Source organism: Coccidioides immitis, assembly GCF_000149335.2.
Source record: "Coccidioides immitis RS genomic scaffold supercont3.5, whole genome shotgun sequence".
Taxonomy (NCBI): Eukaryota; Fungi; Ascomycota; class Eurotiomycetes; order Onygenales; family Onygenaceae; genus Coccidioides; species Coccidioides immitis.
In genome coordinates, this window is record NW_004504307.1 from 1,782,850 (window position 1) to 1,803,616 (window position 20,767).

Here is a 20,767-nt window from a genome sequence, read left to right on the forward strand (position 1 = left end):
TTTAGATATATATGATTTCGTCAACATTGACCTAGGAGCCTAAACTCGGCCTCACTGTCACTCGCATGATTCACCAGAGACTCGATCAGCGGATCCAAATCGTCGGACACTCCCAAAACTAGACCTATCTCCGAAAATATTACCCGTTTTCTCTGCTCAGCACGGTGAGACGAATGGCTTGCACCAAGCTAGTGAGAGGTAAGTGGTACACATCGAATAGGGTTTGGGAAGGTAAATAACCATATATGCTGGAACATCTCCAGTAGCAGGGCTTCCATCTGGCCAGGTTCCACAGGAGAAATGCAAATGTTAACGTGCAAACGCTTGGGCAAGGATTGCCAATGCAGTTGAAGGTTAATATAATTAAGTCTATTGGCATTGTATTGTACCTCGAAACGAACAGGTGCACCCGGAATAGAAATTCTAGAAGAAAAAGACAAAATTCAAAAGCTGAGTATAACTAACTATACCGAGCATCTCACCGAAGTACTCTGTAGCCCAAGTGGAATACCGACTCCACTTTCCAGTGCACTAGGCCAGCCCGTGCCTCGCCATAAAACGAACTCTCATTGCAGGCCCTGGTTCTCCCGCCTTTTCGGGAGCCTTCGCTTTGTCCACCTTGATGGCCAAATGTGGTGAATCCGGAAAGGTGTAAATTGAGGATATTTTCTTATCCCCAAGAGCGGCTCGATTGTTGCCCAGCAGGCCATAAACCCCTTTAACCTCCTTAGTTCCGCTTAAGGCTATGAATGCCTCCTTCATCTTGGGATTCGATTCGTCATATCGAAATTGCGCTCCCGCCTTGCCCGCCGGATAACCTGCCTTTGCGTGCGCCTGCGCCATAACCGCCTTCGTGTCCACATTGTCCACAAGATCCTTTATAACCCACTCTAGGCTCTTGGAATCTTTTGGGGAGTCTTGCTTCCATGACTTCATTGCGGCTTCACTCCACTCCATTCTATTTTCCTTTGCAGTAAGGTGGTCATTCTTATTATTTGTTCTGATCGACATGATGACACCTTTTTCGTGGTTGACGCCATTCTCGTACACTCCTAGTTCTGAAGATTTCGACTTGAAAGTGTGTCGGGTGAACTGCAAATTCTGCGGGAGTTTGGTTGCCGCCTGTATATCCTTGGAAAATTTGATATTCACAGGAGATGCATCTTTCGCGTAGAATTCCTGCCACGGCCGGGGTGGCGCATCGGGCTGCTTGCGTGCAATCACTTTATCTAGCCACTCTTTCGAATTTTTGCCGGACTGAGAAAAATAACTCCAGTCCCCTTTGCCAGACTGCGGTATAACAGGCTCAGCCGGTCCTTCGATTCGCGATCCTGCTCCTGCTCCTATCCCCGGGCTTGGTGGCCTCGGCGGACTGAGCGGAGGTGAATTAGCGCCCGCACCCCCCGACGTTCCCCTTCCACCCGGGGACGGGGGCCTTGGACGAAACGCTGGTGGAGCGCGCACATGTTTTAGGCCTCCAAAATACGCCGCACCGACGTTATGTTCGGGAGCATTTCCGAACTCATCAGCTTTACGGTACCGTAACTCTAACCAATTGTTAGCTACTTGAAGGCGTATGCCAATAGCAGGGCAAAAAAGGTCGCATACCGTGGCGTTGCTGGATATCAGTGGGCTGGCTAACAGATTCTAGGACAGGTAACAGCCCAGCATCAGGAGTAGAACTCCTCGCGGGTATAATCGAAGCTTTGAGGACAGGGGCGGCTATCAATAGGAATATTGCTTTCATTAGATTGAAACCCATCGTAAAGGGTAGCTCGGAGCGAAAGGGCCCAAGGAGCAAGGCGATCTGCAAACTATGATCAAGCTAAATTGTTTGGGTCGGTTCCAGCACTCAGGTTATATACGGCCTTGAACCCATGGAACCTCCTGTCACCCGGACTGTTTTGGCTGAGGGATAGCTCCCCTCCCAACAGGAATTGGATTTTCCTCCGGTGGCTTGTGTGATAGGAAACCTGGCGAGTCAGTCATCGATCCTGATTGACAGAACTGACCGCCCAACCTCTGCCGGGGCCTGAGTTCAAGTCTGGATCGTGCGACATGCCATCCCCCACATCTGTGTATTCCGAGTTGGAAATCCGCACGTAGTCATCGAATTGAAATTGCTAGTAAAAAACTGCCCTTCAAGACATCATTCCAGTGTAGTTGAGATGTAGCTTGCCAGATCCTTGGTTTAGGGCGATTAAAAAGCATGCAGAGAAATGCAACCCCAGGCCTCATCATACCTATGCAGTTTAGCTAAACTTCAACCCGCCGGGTCCTTTTTGCTTCAATCAATCCTCCGGACCAACTATGTGCTCTGTAGCCGCTGAAATGGGGAAATCCTATTGCCCTTGGTTTTCATGGCCTTTCATCATTATTGTGTCCTGGAGGATGGGCAGAACAGTGTAGCCGTAATATGTGAAGACAAGTTTGACACTGAGCTCGCTTGGATAGCAAAGGAGTAATTGGTATGTAACGACGTTGTGCACTGAACTCCTCCAAAAATGATAACAATGATGCTCAAACTCACCGCGACAGTGGAGGACGTTGTGTGATGCCAAGACGCCATTCCAAAACATCAAAAGCGCGACTGTCTGCGGGTTCTGTCTGTTTCGGTCCCTGCAGCATGCGAAAACAACACCCGCCTAGCTCCTCGGGGGGAGAAGGAGAAGACTTCTTCTTTTCCAAATGGCTGGACAAAAAGTCACCTTGTTAAACTGTCAGGGAGCCTAACCAAGGTCCGGCTCCCTATGTGACACGGGGAGAAGGTGTCTTGCCTCCTTTCGAAGACATCTCCGATGAATCCCACAGGGCTTGAAATGATGAAGATTATCATAGGGCTCTGAGCTGTTTCAGATTGTTGTTGCAAGCGTTTTCGTTAAACCGGCGAACAGTGGACAGACTTTTTGGAAAATATGCACCTCAAAGCGATGCGCGATCCAACGCCCCGAAGAGGCTCTCGAGTCGGATCATCCGTGTCAGTATAGCCCTAACTCCGTCGTAATTCTATAGCCCAGGAGTTTAGTTGTACCTCGATTCTCACTTAGAAGTATTCTCCGTGTGTCATCCGATTATGTCTGACGTTAGGAATTTTGATCTCACTCCCTGGCAACCAGTTCTTTTCTATCCGAGCATGAAAAGCCCGTCCGTCTGGACAATTTGTATCCAAATTCTATGCTTTTCTTTCTTTCTTTAAACTGGACTCTTCACCCGCATCCTCTTGGAATGTGGACATTCATTTGACTGGTGATTTTACCTAATGCCTTTTCTTTGCCCAGATTGCTTAATTGCAGCATTCTCCCCCAGACTGCGGTTGATTAAAAATGACCGGGCTACGGGCAAACTCCTCAATCGACCTTGTGGAAATGTCGCGCTCCACGGAAGTGGCGGCCTCCATTGCCCGTCGCGATGTCCTCGGCATCGTGGGTCTATTGCTTGGTTTGGCTATGGTCGGTATGGCCATACCAGCGTTTATTCCTCAAAAAGAGCCGGTTGGCACACTCGTCAAGGTTGGGACCGGATCCCTTCGGGAGAAATATAGTTCCTCTGGAAATATCCCGGGAGTCTCTGTATGGAGCGTACACGGGAAAAGACTTGGTCACGCAGTCGGAACCAAAAAACGTGTTTACAACGGTAGCCCTGTTGATATATTGGTGAAACATTACCACGAACTCGGTCAACCACTAGCTGAATATATCTCAATAACTAATGGTGGAATCGATGCAATTTGCGTTGCGTATATTGGAATGAAATGGAACAATGACGTTTACGGCTGGATCGGCGACGTTGGAGGTATATGCGGGGCGGACTGGTATTATACCGATACAGTGCTCAAGAGCAAAGGAGGCACGCCCACAGCGCAATTCAACCCGAAATGTATCTGGATCGATCGGGACCGTAGCTCCGGATTTCGAACTCAAGGGATCTCAATGCATATTACGGACTTCGATGTTTCTGGGGAAGGCCGTAAGATGCAATATGCCAAATACCCGGAAACCATGTGCAGCAGGCCACGATTCCATGCGTATGAGTATATGAAAACGGAAGACGACATCTATATATTTGATCCACCCCTCGAGTATGGCCCTGGTCTTGTGGATAAGGACATCAGAAAGGTGCTTGTGGGCGGGAAACTCACTGAGGACGGAAGACGGCCGTACAGGGCTCGCAGAAATGACGACTACTACCGAATGCCCCGCTCTCGGCCTATTTCTCGGCGTCAACAGAAACTCCGCTCCCAGTTCAAGAGAGAAGTATTGGTTGTGAGCGGCTCGCCGTACCATAAGGCGGAGGAGCTGTGCCAGAGCCGAACCTCGGTTGGGCCTGACTTTGTCTCACTGAGCGATAACCTGTTTTGCGACATGGAACATAGAGAGGTTTGGCCGTTATGTAACAACGGGACGGCGACACATGGTTGCTTTGATGTTGAGGAAAGGACTATGAAGGGTGGAGCGATTGGAGCGAGAGACTCGATTTCTGGACGAGCTATCCCGCGAAAGTCGTATAGAACCGTGACAAACTGGTAACTCGTGGATATCCGTGATAGCAACACTTGTAGGTACGAAACCGCGACAGCTCTCTCAACTTTTATTCCCTTTCTCTTCTTTCTTCCTTTTTCTTTTCTGGCGTTCAGGCAGGGCTCCATGCTGTGTGCTAGAATGGCTCAATAGCTAAACTTAAAAAAATAGAAATATCATAATATCTGCACGTCACAATCTACTTCCAGCTTATTGCACTTTCATCTTATATCTGAATAACTTGCATGATAGCGAACGCCCTTTAGGGTAAGTATGCCTTAAGGGGCGATGCCGGTCGACCAGCCTTGATCAACGGTTCTCGAATCCAAGGTGCCGACCAAGTTGTTCCTATGATACCTTCATAGGCGGTTCCAGGCGACAGAGGCTAGACGTGCCAAGGCAATATCGGCTCGATGATCAAAGACGAAGGTACGGCCCGCGGCACTCCCGTGTGGGGAAGCTCAGCGTAACTGTGATGATCGGTCTGGAGGTTCACTTCCGGAGGTGCCCCAAAGGTACCGGGTCAAATTGAGGACGAGCCCTGTACATCGACATCTACGCCAACGATAATAAAGCAAATGAACAGTTGTAGTGCACCAGAGTATCTCTCTGTAGTTCTCCAATCAGATTCTTCGGAGAGACGCCCTTAGAAGATATCAAGGCCGGTCTTTTTCGGATGGAAATTGGAGGTAATTGAACAAGAGGGAGAGCCCGGCATCCCAGCGGTTCACCGCAAACATATATACTCAACACTTGCAAGAAGTCACCCCTGGATCCACTGGCGTCTCGGATGGGATTACCTATCCTGGTTTTGGAGAAGAATAGCCTAATTGAATCCCGCCCAAGTCCCGAACAACAGCTAAAGGACTTGTTCCGCTCCCGCACGTCCACACTTGTTGATAAGGCTTCCGAAGCCCCATAAGCACTGCGCCCCCGCCGGGGTTAAAACGGCCCCGCGTCGGCCTCCCCGCCATCCCCGGGATTGATCATGATTGCGGATATCCTCCGATATGGCGTTTGGGGGCATCCAGGGCCCAGAATTTGTCCTAGAACTTGTCCCAATTCCCCCCCCCCCCCCCCCCCCAACCCAAAAAAAAAAAAAAAAATCTGGGAGCAGGACGATGATGGAATCCACTGTGGCATAGATTTGTCTTCGCTCCACTGCTTCTCATCCTTCTTTTGGAAGTTAGTGCTTGCACTCGCAATGTTGTAAATGCTGCTATTAGCAGCGTTTTTCAATCCCATCAAAATACAATATTTGCCTGATGGTCAGATCTCTTGCTCTTTTGAGCTGTTTATGTGAATTGTTCGCTGTCCCTTGGATTGCATCCAAATCCCTTGTTTAATGTGAGATGCAGCCGAATGGGAACAACTTCCCATTCGCCAGACCACAAGGTGTTTGAGGGAAAAAAGAAAAAAAGAAAAGAAAGGAAAAGTATCGTATACGGGCTCCTCGAATTTGAGAGACGAATCATGTATTTCGCCCTTCAGTGCTCAACCCACGTGGGTTAGAAGGGTCCGGCTTTATTCCAATCACCCACGATCGATTGAGATTCTCGTAGGCACTGGCCATATAGAGATCTGGATCTGGGATTTGAAGGAACATAAGGAGAACAGAATCTGGTTGAACTCAAGTTTACATGTACGATACGGTTTAGGCAGTACGCTGCGATGTCCAAACATTGGAGGAGGCCATAGATTCCACTGCCAACGCAGTCATCCTGTCAAAAAGGCATCGATCTCGAACTCACCAACAAAAAGGTAGCGCTCACTTTCTACACTTCTCAGTGGACTGGAACAAAGCAGCAAGTCTGCCTCGCGAGGTGAAACACCACCAAATATAGTTAGCGGTCACCAGCAGATGGGATCACGCTTGTACTTGCCATGACAAGCAGCTCGATGCGGGACACATCATTCATCTAGCAGCGGAGTCCTGCTGTAGGTCAGTTTTTTGGCGCGCGCTCGAGTGGAGCTCTGGTGGAATCGATGTGGAGGGTACCTGAAACTCAACGAAGATAGAGGGAGGTCGAGACCAAGACGGCATGCCAAACTCTCCGCCCTCTGTGCGACGACTGCCCGGGGAGTCATGGCGGCCAATGATAATAATTGTTTAGGTGACCTCGAGGAGCCTGGGCGGCGCGCGCCTGAAGCCCGGAGCGCGACACACAGCCCAGCCGGTGAAACCTCCCTCGAGAGTCCCAGACTCCCAGCAGCGGCCCAGCGTGGTTTGAGCGCCCGCCGAAAGCCCGGGCGGCTGCAGCTCGGAGCGACTCGGCAATGGTAGCTGCGGAGAAGGCGCTGCGAGGCCGCCCGAAGCACCGCTGCGATTGGCTGCTCAGCCCAAGAACCGTCACCTGACTAATCCGCGCCGCCGCCCATCCGATTGGCCGAGGCCGGTCGCAGCGACGATGCTCGATGAACAAGCCAGCGCCATCGAGGGACAGTGACTGCAGCATTATGCGCTTCTCCGCACCCATGTGAGCCGTCGTTGTGATCAGGAGGGGAAGGGAGATCAAGTGACAAATGGGATCCAAGAGCCAAGTCTCCGAAGCTGAAGGCGAACCGAACCGCTCACCACCTGTTGGGAGAGTCTACCGCGTCACTCTTTATTCCTTGAAGGTGGGAAAGCGAGAGCATGTCGAGAGCAACATTGCTTTTCCGTGCCTAAACCCAGTGGCCTGGAATATAAAAGGATCGCCATCCGCTCCTTAAAGTGATCGTTTTCCGGTAGCGCTGAGAATTTCAGTCTGTCTAAGAACGTTGACTTCGGAGATCTTCGCTGCGCGTTTGACATTGCAAGAATCTTGTCCGTCGTTTCACACATTACTTGTTCCATCGTGACGTCTGACAGAGCATACTGTCGATTCCACGTCCTCTCTCTTGAACCCTAGTACCCAATTCTTTAAGGGATCTTCCTAGCACTATCAACGTTGATGTTGGATTGCAGGCTTTCTGCTCCTTGTGCTATTGCATTAGCTCTCTTCTTGAGACCTCCGAGTAATAGTAGTAGTATTTTATATTGCTACAAGCCGTTAGCCTCATCGCCGATAGACGACTCGTGATTGCTTGCTTTTGAGCCATTTCAATTTTAAAGAAAAAAAGAGAGAGAGAGAGAGACGGAAAGGATTGCTGTATAAAACACAGTCCATTATGTCGATCGAAGTCAGACCATTGACCCTGGAGGATATCCCTGGCGCAATTGAGTGCGTTCAGAGGGCCTTTGAGGATGACCCATATTTCCGCTGGGTGTTTGACCCTGCCAAGGTATGTGTCACGGCTCCAATTAACGTCGAGGTTGCATATATTGGCGTCGAGTAGACTAGAGCATGCGGCTGTTGATCCCCATACACAAATCAGTATAAAAATATCACTGACATTTTCCACTTTGTTTCGCGGCCGAGGTCTTTCTTCGCCCGCGGCCAGATGACCTCTGGGTTGTTTTATTGAGAAACACTAGTTCTCCAAGGAAAGAAATACCGCATCCCTAAGGAACCGTTGCCTCTGGGGCATCAACAATGGCCTGTTCTATGTTGCCCGAGAGAGAGTCCCACAAGGCAACGGCCAGAACGGTTCCGAAAAATCGCCATCGTACCGTGTGGTCGGCGTGTCTATGTGGCTCAAGCCACATGTCGCTGGACAGAGCGAGAGCTGGCCTTCACGCTTCCAAGATTGGCTCCTCAGCTTTCGTCAGTTGGTCACCAACGTCCAGTTTGGGGGTCGCGGCGGACTCCTGGTTCGTCGATACTGGATCTACAAAGACTCCCAGTTCAAAGCAGAACAGAAATTCTTGACTGATCCTCAGGGATATTATCACTGCAACATAGTCGCGGTCCTGCCAGGGATGCACGGGAAGGGAATAGGGAAGAAGTTGGTAGAAATCGTTACGGATCAAGCTGACAAAGAAGGCATGGGGTGTTACCTGGAGAGCTCGAAGGCCGAACCCAATGTCAAAATTTATGAACGCATGGGCTTCAAGGTTGTTGGAGATTTGGATTGCAATGATAATGGGGCGCAGTGCAAGGTGAGCATGTTTCTTCATCATAAGATTGAAGATATGATGTTAACGTGCATGGCTTTCCCTCCCCATAGTTGTTCTGCATGACCCGCGATCCAAAGCCGCTGATGACAAACGGCAAAGCGGAGTGAATATTAAGCCGAGAAGCACCGAGACCAAGGACAACAAGACATTAGTTATTGGAGAGATAAGTTAGCTGAACTCCCATTGATTCTCCCCGTAATTAGTTGTTTTTGTGGGCGTACATTTCGGTTGTGGGTGACAGGTTCACGTTTCAACCTGCATGAGCATTTCGGTTGGAGGCTTTCCACCAGCATAGTGTCTGCCTTTGAGCATTTGAGCAACAGAACCGATGAATTTGAAATGAGAGAACTGAGCTTCTGTTTTTCCGGGACAGCCATTCTGTTATTCTCCACCAAAGAAGCTTTTTTAGGGCGTGGTCAAGCTGAGCCTCTGTAACTCGGGACTCCAGACTTTACATCGTATTAGCGGAGCCGAGGGCAAGATAGAATGCGGAGCACTCGGCCACCTAGTTAGCAAACTATCGAATAGTGAAGCAACGCGGTCATTCTCACCTCAAGAAGACAAACTCAATCGTAGGATCATCGTGTCTCAGAATCAGGAAGCCAACCTCGGAGTGCCCGTTGGCTCATGCGCAGCGAACTCGCTCTCCGTGTTGCGATTTTTCACGCAAGGTTTTTAGCGCAGAGCTGGTGAAACACGGCAAAAGACACCGTCCCATTCCTGACATGAGGATTTACCCTCTCCAGATTTCCCTAACCGCTTCTTCTCTCAGTCGTTGACGACGGTTGTGACGAAGATGATGGATCTCGCAGCGAGTCTATGCATCGCCGTCGTGGTACCTGAGCGTCTTATGTAAGGGCGCCGTCAGCGACCTCCCCACGTCGTTCGTCGCGCCAGCAGCAATCGAGACCGCCGCAGCGTGGTCGGGCGAAATGAACACGGGTGAGTTGCATCCACGAGATGAAGATTAGCGGCAGAGCTATCCCCCACAGCCAATCAGCGGGCCCCAGTTTGCATTCTGCTAATGCACGATCGATGTCTCTCCCTTCGTTTTGGCAGCGTGATCGCGCGCTTGACCCTTGAGGTGTTGGCCAGATCCCCAGCTAATAGTTTCGTCACTGTGACACACGCTCAACACCGGCCAAAGAAAAGAGGAGCCAGGCGGTGTCTGGGCTAAGGGATCCAAGTTACACTTCCCAAAAAGCTGCTCGTTGAACAAGTCGACGCCTTGAACGAACAAAGAGAGAAGGGCAGCGCCATGCGAAGGCCTCGCGAGTTCGGGATGACAGCAACGATCTTATGAACTCATTAAAGAGACAAGGATACGGCCTTGTTCATCAACAATCGTCGCAGCGATTTAATTTTGCAATTCCCTGTCTGCATCTCGTACTGAGTTCCTGTTTTTCTGTTCCGAACCTCGGGGTCCTTGCATTGTGTCAAAGCTCCTTTTCACAGACGCGAGGGCAGCTTCTTCCCTCTCCGAGAACCTCTGGTGAGTTATTCCGAATAAGCACGACCGATTTTGTTTGGGTTCACTCTGCGCGCGGTCGCGCATAGTTGCTAATGAGTTAAGCTGCAGTGGTGGCATTATTAGCCTGTTCCTCCGAAACTCGACGGGGAAAAGGCGCACCGAGGACGTCGTATGGGATTATGCCCATCAATTACCAGATATAATTAATAAATCCTGTTTATATGGCGATCGAATTTGCCCAATTATTCAGTCAGCACAATCAGGGATCATTCACAACTCTAGTTCATTTTAAATTGATGTTATCATCGTTATGAACACGAACATTTCTTGTATGACTCTTCAATTTGCAACATAACATAAGTGATGAATCGAAAAATGCCTCTGTTTTTGGATTGAGACCTGCTCCTCAAAAATCATGACCTAGACCTCATGAGCCCAATGCGTATGCTGTCATCCCGTGAAGTCTGAATAATGTCTGACAGCTGACAAAATTAGGTATCCCAGCCGCTTCGAACCCTGACCCTTGCTAACATCAAATCTTGTGCTTCATTCTGTTGTCTCCCCCTTTTCGAAAGCAACTAGCGAGTTGTTCGACTCCCGCAATCACTGAGGACGTGCATCGTAGCAAAAGTGTGGCCATTCCCTCTGCACGTCTATCGAAGGAATCCACTCTGCAGCGCCACAGTCCCGTCCAGGCCAAAGTCTCCATCAGACTTGGGGTAGAATGACGATCTCCCGAATTCCCCCACAAGACAGACACAAGAGAGCGGAATATGTATCTCCGACTTAAGCAGAAACATTCCCACTGACAGACTCTCATCTTAGCCTTGACTTCTCTCTGCTACACCCTCCCTCGTATTCTTTGTCCTTTCTTTTTTCATCAATTATTTTTTTTCCCCCTTGCACACGTTTCCTTTTAATTTGAGCTTCAATTCTTGAAGAGGGTCTCCATTCATTTCACAATTCGGCTGGCCTGGTAGCTAGCCCTCGGATACCTTGCTTTACGAACAACGCTCACTTCGGTCAACTCGGAAAGAGATAGGAAAAAGCAATGAGCCGCGCGCAGAGGAAATTCCGTATTGCTAGGAGCAATGAGGATGACGAGACGGCGCAATGCCTACTGGAGGAATTGAGTTCAAGACGTCGATCTCATAACAACCTTCTCACACGAAAAGAGGCCAGCGGCAATCATTCGTGGGGTCAAAGAGCTTACTCATCTTTATCCTTCTTCCTCGGCGAACGGGACTTGAAGACCTTTGCTGAAAACCGCGAAGGGCATCATGCCGATTTTGCGTCCCGAAAATCAATCCCATGTCGCTCATTCGTTCGATCTGTGGCTGACTTGGGTGTGTCTAATCCCTCCTTGAAGATTGGTAAGAGGGAAAATAAAGGTCGCATGGGAAACGGGAACGGCAACGGGAACGGGAAGGGCGGGAATAATGGAGGCGGAAGGCCGGACAACGGGGCTCCTCCTGATAATCCGGATGGAGGGAGGGAAAACAACAACTTCCCTGCTCCTCCCGTGTTTTTTCCACCGCCGCCACCATCGGAAGGACCACCTATAATATTTCCTCCCGATCAACCGGAATCCGTGCTCCGCACTTCCCAGATGCCGACTTCCACGGCCAAGTTCGAAACCGTCTCGACGACTGAACCCATAAGTTCCAATTTCGTTGAGCAGCCTACACCCACCATCGGCATCAAAACAGAAACTATCGTTTCCAAGATTACAGAAACAGCCAATTCGGATAGAACCCATCCCAGTTCGCCTAGCGTCGCTCCATCCTCGTCTTCGATCTCCGACAATGGACCAAAGTCCAACAACTTTCTCCATGACCCTGCTCGTGTTGCCTGTCTAGCGGTTGGTGTCACAAGTATGAAAATACCTTGAGCCAGGCCTCGCCAGGCATTGATTAACTGACGTGTACTAGTTGCTACGCTTCTTCTCCTAACCCTAATCGGCTGGTTAATATTGAGATGCGTAAGGCGGAGATGCGGGGCCGCAAGCACTAACTCCCGGCGCTCGAATCAAAGAGGTGCCCCAGATGAAGTATGGATTAGCGAAAAGAACCAGCTGCCGAGTGGACCTGGGGACCTTAATTGGGACCCTGAATCCACCTTTGCACCAGCTTTCGCTGGGCCATTCCGCCATTCACGGACTGATTCGTCAGCCTCGTCAATATTTCGAAAATTTTTAATGCATGCCGGCAAGCAATCCCGAAGAGGCTCAGGTCTATCCAATATTCTTCTGCGAGAAAAGCCCTTGCCAAACCCTCCCGATACCAATTCCGAGTTATCCCTGACAGACCGAGATTCTATCATGGACGACCTTCCAAAAATGCCTGCAAAGACCCATGCCACCATCAGCACGAGATCATCAGAAGCATTCCGCCTAGACCTTCCATCTCCACGCCCGCGACCTTACTGCTCGCAAGAATTCCCGGGCAGTCCTCTCAAGGGTCGGGTTCGCGGGAGCATCTCCAAGTTTTCATGGTCCACCCCAACAACAAAGAGAACCTCGATGTCCTCAGCGGCCCCAACGTATCGATTACCCTCATTAACAAGCAACTACGCCGGCACAGTATTCTCGGAAGACAGCGAACCACCACATTTCAGAACCACGTCGAGTTGGGTTTTGCATCAGCAAGCTCGAATTATGAGGCGGAAGTGGGCAGAGTCAGACTATCCGCCATCTCCAACAGCGGTGGCCAATTCCATCAGCACTAGGCAACACTCAGAGTGCATGTCCCCAAAAGGAAAATTGCAAGAGATGAAAAGACGCTCTACGAAATCTTTTGGCTAAGGTGGAATACTTTAAACCCAACCGCCGGCCCAGCACAGCCGATCACTTGGTCAGATTTCTTTCCCATGCAATATATACCCCCCCTCTCTCCTATGATAGTACTCATCGCATCCCCATATACGGAGACCCATGGTTTATTTTTATTTTATTTTATTTTATTTTATTTCTCCCCCCCCCACCAACCCAAAATAAAACACCTAGACGACAGAAATTTCTTATGATTAAGCCTCGACTATCTACTCAATCTTGACCGTTCCTTCGAACTCACTCCCTTCAGGGAATTTTAAATTCTTACCGCTCACTCTAAATATTCCTTTACCGGAACGCATGTTCATGAATATGTCGCTATATCTAGGCCAAGATGCCGGGGAATTGAAACATTCACTATTGATCTTTTTGCCACAGTTTACCCAGCCCTGCAAGGTGCTATTTAGCTTCCAGTCCTACGAGTGTGACAGTTCAGATCTCAACCTCTTTTTATTAGTATGGCACTGAAAATCGAGAAATTGTCAGGTCTAGGGACCCATGAATAGAGGAAAAGGTGAATGGGGAAAGGCAAAGACAATATAAACCAGAATCGATTAAAGAAAAAAAAAAAAGAAAAAGAAAAGAAAAGAAAAGAACTGAGTGGTTACAATGGTAAATGTCCATAAAAGCGCTGCCTATTATTTTCTCAATATGCACTCGGGTGTACGAGGTAATCTCAATAACTCTGCCCCTGCCCACCGTTAATTTATCGCATTACAACCTTGGGAAGCAGAGTAACTCTCTTGGTAGTCTTTAGGGGTCTACATCCATGCTTCTCGCGGAACTATAGCATCTGTAAAGGAGAATATTCCAAAATATTCGCGATTTCCCTGACGATCTGTACCCTTCGTTTCAATATGCCGATCGCCCAGATGGGCCTCCAGGCTCCCACGAGTCGAGGGAGTATCCCGATCTTGGCAAACATAGTTATCCCGGCACAACGGCATGCCGTGACCACGCGGGAGTATCCAATTGGCCTGAAACCAACCCTCGAGGGGAAAAAAAAAGGTGTTTCAGGATATCGTTGATACTTCCCACCAAATCTCGCCGTTGCGGGATTTTTCAAAGTTGTCCCTACATCAAGATTCAAGGAGCCTGGATTTCCTTCCAGTTCTTGCCGCCGCCGTTAGTATTCGCCTTTGCAACATCCCGTTGCATAACGAACATTGTCCTTTCTCCACAGAATCCTCCGGCCGAAGCCAGCCTCTCAAACTCTTGATATGAACCCTTTAGTGGTCTTTGGGCATCAGTTACCCAAACTTTTTGCTTGACAAGCTGTCCGGGCTCATGTAGTCGACGAGGGTTATACCTCGGATAGCCGTACGCACTTCCAATGCGCTGGAAATTGTTGAATATCCGTTCGTATCTCCGAACGAAAGGGAGCCATTCCCACGTCCTACGTGAATAAGCGGCACGAATATAAGGATTGATGAATACCCCTGACGCCTTCTCGGGATCAGGGGTGCCCAGGTGCTGTTCTATATCTGCAAATATCAAACAACATTCCGCAGCTTCCCAAAATGGCTCAGGATCGTGTCGGAACGGAAGTAAAAGCTCAAGCGTCTCTGAACTCTGTGGCCGCTGAAACGTCTTAGCATCGAAGGCTGCCATTCCTCCCCAGCAGCTGCGAACAGGCACACTGTCCTTTCCCGCAAGCACATCCTCTCGACTCTGACCTTCGCCTGCAGTGGAGAACCAAGGGAAGAATGGTGTTCCAATGCTATGCCCTTCAGCGTCTCTTACGACAAACGTGTCATAAAACTTGACTGGGGAGATAAAGTCGACGGCACATGCTGCACGATACCTAGCACGGCCCCCGGGGTCCGCGTTAGTCGAAAACAACAGCTGAACGGCGTCAATCGGGGAAAAGTAGACGTCGTTTAGAAAAAGAACTTTGTCGAATTTGGTCGAGGTACGCCGAAAACCATTGGCGTCACTTCCAGGATTATACGACGGGTCTAGCGGCCTAAGCACCCGATTGCGTACTTCTGCGAGATAAGCAATTCGCTTTGTTCTCTCTTCTCCATTTGGCAGAGTCACGGTAGGGAACTGTGATAAAGGAATATGGTCACCAGTCACAATAGAAGAATTGCCTAATAAGGGCCAGCTGGTCAGTCTTTCCATTGCTATATTCCCCTTGAAACTCTAGCTGAAGACACAAACATAGCAAAGCATCCCGCAGGCCGTTGAGCGCAGCGCTTGTGCCCTCCCCACTATCATTTTCATAAATGCTGATAAACACATTCTCTTCCCCCAAGATCTCCACTAATTCCATCAACGCCTGCCCCCACGGGCCTCGAATTAATTTTTCATTGATGATATTTGCCGCAATAAACACCTTTTCGTGATTCACATTGCCCCGACCAGACCAGGAAGCCTTGAAAATCCTTTGGTGTAGTTCGGTGTAGTGCTTCGGCGGATTCTGATAAGATGGATACAGAATTGCTTCGATGGCCGAGACCAAGACGAATAAGATACCGAAAGAAAGCGTAATCTTTAGGGCCTTAAACAAGAGGCAGCAGACGCGCGATCGACGCGATATGGGGCTCTGCTTGATGTATAATACGTTCTGATATCGGAACCCCGCTCGACATCGGCGGCCAAATCGTGCAATCTGTAAACCGATGAAGGACCAGAGCGGCGTGGAGCTGCGCGAGCTCTGGAGATCTGTCCGATATGACGAAGACAAGTCTATGGAATGCTCATCCGATTCCGTTTCTTTAAGAAACTGCGAAAGTAATGGAACTGACTCGAACATGATTCGGGACAAAAGGGGCAAAAGCCAGGAGACTTGATATTGGGATATGTGCTTTCAAATTCAGAGTAGCATTTTCTAGAGATACTGAGACCAGTTCTCATGAATCCTGCAATGTTTCATTAGAAGTCCAGGTTGTTTGTCTCCACCGCACATATAAGTCAAATTAGGCCGGAAAAAAAAAAAAAAAAAAAAAAAAAAAAGGGCAGCTGTATCCCAAGAACCAGCAGCCCGCGCTGCTTCTTGAAGCCGTTCATCCCTGGAGCTCGAGAGACAAAGCTCTCCGGGCAACACCGCAGTGCCACGCCTATCATGAGATCATTCCGCCAACTTAAGGGTGTTTGATATTTTGGACGCTGGTCCTAAATTTCCCCACTGCAAATGATTGGCTGGTTGATGCTGATCCAACGGCGACTCCAACACTGATGATGCATGCGCTGACGACTCAGCGCGCCTTGTGGGTACGGCTGTCGACAACCGCGCATATCTGAGTAAAGGTTGGTATGTACGGAGTAGTGAACTCATGCGGCCCATGAGTTTGGAGGAGAAAGAAGGTGGTTTCGAGAAACTGCCATTTTGTGGCTGGGGAGCTTCTTTGTTCCTGATTCGGGTCCATTTATCCATCTTTCACAAGACTGCACAATGACATCTGCCCCTGGCATCAGTTGAGATAACTGAAACCTATCTCCTCCTCACCGCAGCGGACAGTCATCCAGACTGGAGTCAAGAGTCCATGGGCCCCCTACTCAAAGAACTGCGGCGACTGCAATCCATGCCTCTGAGGTGTTGCTTCGAGTAAGTTGACTGGTGAGGTACTCCGTAGTTAGCCAGTTAACTTACTTAACTAATAAGATAATTGTTTTTCTTGACCACAAAAAGTTGCTGCGCCGAAAATTTCCTTTGAAGCCTCCATGGGTCAAATCCAACCCTTTGGCAGAAGCTTTTTAGCCAGTTGTTGAACCCTGGGACATGTACACCATAGCTCACCAACCAGCTGATGGGAACTTAAGCAACCCCTAATCGGTGCGAAACTATAAATTTTGATGCTTTTGGGATTTGATCTCGGTTTCCCCCGGCATTTCTGGAAGAATAAACCCCTCTCCCCCACCCCCTTAACGATAATAGGATCCATTAATATCGCCCACGGATGTGAGGGACAACCCGTATCCAAAACGGGGGTACATATAATATGTGCTGAAGCACGGAGGCAGCGGCTTCGCATTAAGTATCATTCAATTCCGGATGGAACGATCCCGATTTAGCTATGCGTGACAATGCGTGGGATGTGCCGAGATGCGAGAGAGCGGGATACCCAACAACTGAATAGAAGCTGGGCCGCTTCTTTCTTGCACAAAACCGTTTCTCCTTTGCTTTTTCGGCCTAATAGGGGAAGGACGAAATTTTTTTTTTTTCCCCCCCTTCCTCTTGGCTTAACTAGAGTGAAGGCAGTTCTACTCCGTGCAAAGCAAACTGCTATTCTACCTTGGCGTTGTGGCCGACGAGGCCTGTGCAGCGGACAGTTTTGTGTGCCGGGACTGGCTTAATTGTCCGTGGTCCTCCCCTCGCTCCCGGCGCCCGGAGGGCTTTCATGGAAGCGGCCTGGTGCATTCAATTGCATATAACGCCGATGCGTGTCCATCAGATCTTTATCGAGAGAGATCAACGGCATCATCACCCCTTTGACAAAACAACGAGGGAATTATCCCGTCCTTCTCTATGACTAGGCATCGACAAAAGGCTTGCCTCGAGTTGTCAGATTAACCCCTCATTTTTTTACACATTCGGAATTTGAGGCGTGCCATCCTTGCCGGTAAACACCCGAGACAGTCACCAAATTAAGAGGATAGTTTAGACTGAGCATAAGAAGGAACATTAACTGACCGCACCACGCATTCCCCCCTACCAATGATCCCTGTATGGCACGCCCGTGGGTTATGGCTGGGCGCGAAAATCAGAATGTGAAGGTTTCGTTACACCCTTGTCGGATCCTGGTCCCAAGCAAACCCAGGCCCCTCTTGAAAACGTCAAACTTCTATATTGCACGGAGGTTATTATTTTGTGCAAACGCGGTTGGCTGAGCAGCCGAGATCACTAAACGTCGGGTTGCCAAGAGTATCCCAAGGATGGAGTGTTGACCTGCCTCGAAAGCGTTGATATCGGGACTTTTCATTTCGATTCCATTTGGAAATATTTGCTTCCAAAATGGTGTCCCGACTCCTTGGGTCCAAAGACCTTTAAACTACGGTCCCGTGCATTCGATCAGCGTTCGGCAATTTTGTTTTTCTCCAACACCATTCGGAGGACTCTGCATGATGTGGGATGCCCGTGCTCCTCTCGCATAAGAGGGTACTATTGGATGCTGGACTAGCTCGTGTACCCAGAAATCAAAGTAAGGAGACCGCCGAGCTGCACATCTACTTTCCAGGCTCTGAAATCTGAAGAGAAAATCGCCGTGAGTTCAACATGATTTGTCAAACGCACAATATACACATACTTGCAGACGGGAAATGCACGTGTACAGAGGAGTTGTAGCACTAATATCTCTAAAAAAAAGTGAAAATTGAGGGCTCCTTTTTATGTCCCACCAAAAATATTTGACGTATCAACTTAATTCTAGGGGCATTCATGATTCATACATACGGATGAAATACAATCGATATATGACTCCGCGGCTGATAGGAAGTGACCGAGAACGTTCCAGCTCCAGTCACTTGGTATTGTAAAAAATACCTCTGAAAGACTGAACCAAAAGAGGATCTCCAAATACAACGCCACGATACTTTTAAAATCGACAGTCCATTCAAAAAAGATGATGAGGAGAAGAGCACCAAACAAAAGCAGGAAAAACCAAAGCGGGGTATTTGGCAGTGCGCGACACAGGAGTAGAAATTTTATAGTCAAAAATGGGATTAGCAAAGGGGGAAAATTACAAAGATTCAATAGGGAAACTGCTCCAGAGCAAATGCAGCCGTTGTCTCCCCATGACTAGACACCAGAACTCCCCGTTTCAGCTAATCATGAGATGTCATCACGGCGTAGCAGACACAGCCCTAACCAGGGGACGTGTAGGATGTCATCAACCAGGATTGCCAGCAATACCTTGCGAGACCAGTTAGAATAATTATGCGAAAGTTCGGCGTCATACAGGGGATCTCACCACAGTGCTTGGATGTAGGGGAGTCCCAGCCTCGTCCCTTCTCCATCAATGCGCAGCTTTCTTTCGAAGCTGTATGAGGGCTGCGACATAGCTATCCTTGCTACACAACGGTTGCGATTCATGAAGGTGCCAATTAACGCTTGCAAACTCGGCATTGGCCCACAACCACAATAAACCGCTCGTGGGGGCTCCCGCTGCACCGGGATCCGCCATTCCCATCTGTTGAAATGCGGAAGAAATGGTTGGCAGGGTCTCGACAAGAGCTATAGACGTAGAAATTCTTGAAAAAGTTGCACATTGTTGCAAGGGTCTGAGTAGATGGCTTTTTCGGAGCCTCACTAAAACCCGTAAAATCTTGTAAACGCCGGAGCTCTGAGATGATATTACGTGTGTAAAACAGGCAACGATCTATAAATGGGTGGCGTCAGTGTCTGGAATGTCCCTTTGGAGAACTTAGCCCTTTCCATACCTTCAATTGTCAGTGTCGCGATAAGAAATGAAGTTTGAATGAACTATGGATGTCCGGACTGCTTTTCGCTCAGAAGAAGCAGGCGGGAGGCCTCTTTTCAATGGCAGCCAGGCCAGCAACATCCCTCTGATGGGAATCACACAGGACTAATCCGAAACCAGCCAAGCTACTCCGTACATACCGACCTAATGTGACGGGAAAATTTGGCTGTCAAAAGCACGAACCACCTCCCAAAGCTCACGCTCTTTTTGGGACGTCTAAACTTTGCAGCATTGTGGAGATTGCCTGATTCAACCACTGTAGATCGGAGCTAGGATGGATGAGGATCCAAGCTTCCAGGGCTGAAGTACCAATAATACACCAGTCGACAGGCATTATCGCTGTTGTCGCATGTGAAAATGACGAAACAAAGGGAATTCAAGGATGCCCACCAGGCCACAGCAAACGCTTCCATCGACGTGCCAGAGCTTGAGTACCCTTAGGGGACCCATGATGGCGGGGAATCTCGACTAGTTCCCGTTTGAAAAGATTGAAGAATTGCTGGGTTCCTAATCTTATTAGACAGTACGCTTTACATGAAACATCCCGATCGCAATATCGGCTGCTCGCTGAGCGGTTTTTATTTATTTACTTCTGCAATTTTTTTTTTTTTTTTTTTTTTTTTTTTAAATAAAAAAAAAAAAAAGGAAAATTTGTTGGAACCAGTAGACGCCGTAACTTTGAAGCTAGACAAGAACGGTGAGATTTGAGGAATATAAAGAGTCTGACAAAGTTCCCGCTGTGACTACTTCGGGAATCGGGTAGGTGCTTCTCAGAGCAATCAGCCATTGACGCATGTAGCAGTTGGCATGAACTTTGAGGGAAAAAGATTTAGCAGCCTGATTCCCTCGGTTTCTCCGCGCAGCCGCAATTGGCCACACGAAGATACGAGAAATGAGACGCGCACTTTGAATCAGCTTCTCTCCACAAGGAGTGCTCGGACGCACTTTGCTGGAGTGGCATTTGGGATGCAAGGATATCCGCCAATTCCCGATATCAGATGGCAGCATCGCTGTCTCAAAACTATTAGCTTGATAGGTCAGTCATATTCAGAATGGAGCTTAGGCTTGGATCTTGTTCGTCGCAATGGCGTGATTTCTAGAAGACTGAAAGGCATGACCGAATCAGAGACGTTAATCCCGGAACCCAAGTCCCAGGGGGGAAAATCTGGAATGTTTCTGCATGCGCTTTGACGTATATCAGACTCGCAGAGAGATAATTGAAGTTGATACTTTGCCAGAGGAACCCGGTGATTGGATCGTGACCCACACCACCCTGTCACTCGGATATTTGGGTCATCAGTATTGAACTAAGGAGCGGTTAGATGAGTTAAGAATTAGTTCCAGAATTAGCTCCATAAGGTGTTCCATAAAGGAGGGAATCCGCCATGCATTACTCCACAGCCGTCGGAGCCATTCGGAAATGAACCAGAGCATCTTGATTAGATGTATGAAGGGGTACCCATGCAGCCTAATGAAAAGAGAAGTGTC

The 20,767-nt window shown here is 48.9% G+C and overlaps 11 protein-coding genes across 11 annotated transcripts; 6 read left to right on the top strand and 5 right to left on the bottom strand.

The window, feature by feature from the left end:
• Positions 1-335: 335 nt before the first annotated feature.
• Positions 336-1,998, bottom strand: CIMG_09030 (uncharacterized protein). The gene is made up of 2 exons (XM_001239408.2): positions 1,609-1,998; positions 336-1,547 (listed from the first exon to the last, which is right to left on the bottom strand). Exons 1-2 carry the CDS (start codon positions 1,760-1,762, stop codon positions 532-534), a joined length of 1,170 nt encoding a protein of 389 aa, XP_001239409.2. The 5' UTR covers positions 1,763-1,998; the 3' UTR covers positions 336-531.
• A 1,192-nt stretch (positions 1,999-3,190) lies between these two features.
• On the top strand, positions 3,191-4,526 carry CIMG_09031 (uncharacterized protein; the record flags this gene model as incomplete). The annotated part of the gene is made up of 1 exon (XM_001239409.2): positions 3,191-4,526. Exon 1 carries the CDS (start codon positions 3,324-3,326, stop codon positions 4,524-4,526), a length of 1,203 nt encoding a protein of 400 aa, XP_001239410.1. The 5' UTR covers positions 3,191-3,323.
• A 1,197-nt stretch (positions 4,527-5,723) lies between these two features.
• CIMG_12263 (uncharacterized protein) lies at positions 5,724-6,994 on the bottom strand (the record flags this gene model as incomplete). The annotated part of the gene is made up of 1 exon (XM_012358318.1): positions 5,724-6,994. One exon carries the CDS (start codon positions 6,992-6,994, stop codon positions 6,602-6,604), a length of 393 nt encoding a protein of 130 aa, XP_012213741.1. The 3' UTR covers positions 5,724-6,601.
• Positions 6,966-9,113, top strand: CIMG_09033 (acetyltransferase). The gene is made up of 3 exons (XM_001239411.2): positions 6,966-7,781; positions 7,975-8,538; positions 8,607-9,113. The coding sequence occupies exons 1-3, from the start codon at positions 7,668-7,670 to the stop codon at positions 8,661-8,663; spliced, it is 735 nt and encodes a 244-aa protein (XP_001239412.1). The 5' UTR covers positions 6,966-7,667; the 3' UTR covers positions 8,664-9,113.
• Positions 9,114-9,351: 238 nt separating this feature from the next.
• CIMG_12264 (uncharacterized protein) lies at positions 9,352-10,342 on the top strand. The gene is made up of 3 exons (XM_012358319.1): positions 9,352-9,498; positions 9,616-10,048; positions 10,136-10,342. The coding sequence occupies exons 2-3, from the start codon at positions 9,856-9,858 to the stop codon at positions 10,228-10,230; spliced, it is 288 nt and encodes a 95-aa protein (XP_012213742.1). The 5' UTR covers positions 9,352-9,498; positions 9,616-9,855; the 3' UTR covers positions 10,231-10,342.
• Positions 10,293-11,460, bottom strand: CIMG_13568 (uncharacterized protein). Its single transcript, XM_004444794.1, has 2 exons — positions 11,241-11,460; positions 10,293-11,144 (listed from the first exon to the last, which is right to left on the bottom strand). Exon 2 carries the CDS (start codon positions 10,845-10,847, stop codon positions 10,560-10,562), a length of 288 nt encoding a protein of 95 aa, XP_004444851.1. The 5' UTR covers positions 10,848-11,144; positions 11,241-11,460; the 3' UTR covers positions 10,293-10,559.
• CIMG_09034 (uncharacterized protein) lies at positions 11,079-12,895 on the top strand (the record flags this gene model as incomplete). The annotated part of the gene is made up of 2 exons (XM_001239412.2): positions 11,079-11,901; positions 11,959-12,895. The coding sequence occupies 2 exons, from the start codon at positions 11,079-11,081 to the stop codon at positions 12,828-12,830; spliced, it is 1,695 nt and encodes a 564-aa protein (XP_001239413.1). The 3' UTR covers positions 12,831-12,895.
• Positions 12,896-13,943: 1,048 nt separating this feature from the next.
• Positions 13,944-15,787, bottom strand: CIMG_09035 (uncharacterized protein; the record flags this gene model as incomplete). Its single annotated transcript, XM_001239413.2, has 2 exons — positions 15,021-15,787; positions 13,944-14,950 (listed from the first exon to the last, which is right to left on the bottom strand). Exons 1-2 carry the CDS (start codon positions 15,613-15,615, stop codon positions 13,944-13,946), a joined length of 1,602 nt encoding a protein of 533 aa, XP_001239414.1. The 5' UTR covers positions 15,616-15,787.
• A 941-nt stretch (positions 15,788-16,728) lies between these two features.
• On the top strand, positions 16,729-18,560 carry CIMG_13569 (uncharacterized protein). Its single transcript, XM_004444795.1, has 3 exons — positions 16,729-17,422; positions 17,480-18,001; positions 18,056-18,560. Exon 1 carries the CDS (start codon positions 16,887-16,889, stop codon positions 17,154-17,156), a length of 270 nt encoding a protein of 89 aa, XP_004444852.1. The 5' UTR covers positions 16,729-16,886; the 3' UTR covers positions 17,157-17,422; positions 17,480-18,001; positions 18,056-18,560.
• A 254-nt stretch (positions 18,561-18,814) lies between these two features.
• Positions 18,815-19,729, bottom strand: CIMG_09037 (uncharacterized protein; the record flags this gene model as incomplete). The annotated part of the gene is made up of 3 exons (XM_001239415.1): positions 18,815-19,177; positions 19,420-19,548; positions 19,670-19,729. 3 exons carry the CDS (start codon positions 19,727-19,729, stop codon positions 18,815-18,817), a joined length of 552 nt encoding a protein of 183 aa, XP_001239416.1.
• Positions 19,730-20,021: 292 nt separating this feature from the next.
• On the top strand, positions 20,022-20,763 carry CIMG_09038 (uncharacterized protein). Its single transcript, XM_001239416.2, has one exon. The coding sequence runs from the start codon at positions 20,087-20,089 to the stop codon at positions 20,468-20,470; it is 384 nt and encodes a 127-aa protein (XP_001239417.1). The 5' UTR covers positions 20,022-20,086; the 3' UTR covers positions 20,471-20,763.
• Positions 20,764-20,767: the final 4 nt, after the last annotated feature.

Bases quoted from the DNA above. Each gene is read 5' to 3' on its own strand.
- CIMG_09030 (XM_001239408.2), bottom strand. From the start codon at position 1,762: ATGGGTTTCAATCTAATGAAAGCAATATTCCTATTGATAGCCGCCCCT. The intron at 1,548-1,608 runs GTATGCGACCTT...ACAATTGGTTAG, and splicing joins TGATATCCAGCAACGCCACG to AGTTACGGTACCGTAAAGCT.
- CIMG_09033 (XM_001239411.2), top strand. From the start codon at position 7,668: ATGTCGATCGAAGTCAGACCATTGACCCTGGAGGATATCCCTGGCGCA. The intron at 7,782-7,974 runs GTATGTGTCACG...GAGAAACACTAG, and splicing joins GGGTGTTTGACCCTGCCAAG to TTCTCCAAGGAAAGAAATAC. The intron at 8,539-8,606 runs GTGAGCATGTTT...CCCTCCCCATAG, and splicing joins ATAATGGGGCGCAGTGCAAG to TTGTTCTGCATGACCCGCGA.
- CIMG_12264 (XM_012358319.1), top strand. From the start codon at position 9,856: ATGAACTCATTAAAGAGACAAGGATACGGCCTTGTTCATCAACAATCG. The intron at 10,049-10,135 runs GTGAGTTATTCC...GTTAAGCTGCAG, and splicing joins TCCCTCTCCGAGAACCTCTG to TGGTGGCATTATTAGCCTGT.
- CIMG_13568 (XM_004444794.1), bottom strand. From the start codon at position 10,847: ATGAGAGTCTGTCAGTGGGAATGTTTCTGCTTAAGTCGGAGATACATA.
- CIMG_13569 (XM_004444795.1), top strand. From the start codon at position 16,887: ATGCGTGGGATGTGCCGAGATGCGAGAGAGCGGGATACCCAACAACTG.
- CIMG_09038 (XM_001239416.2), top strand. From the start codon at position 20,087: ATGAACTTTGAGGGAAAAAGATTTAGCAGCCTGATTCCCTCGGTTTCT.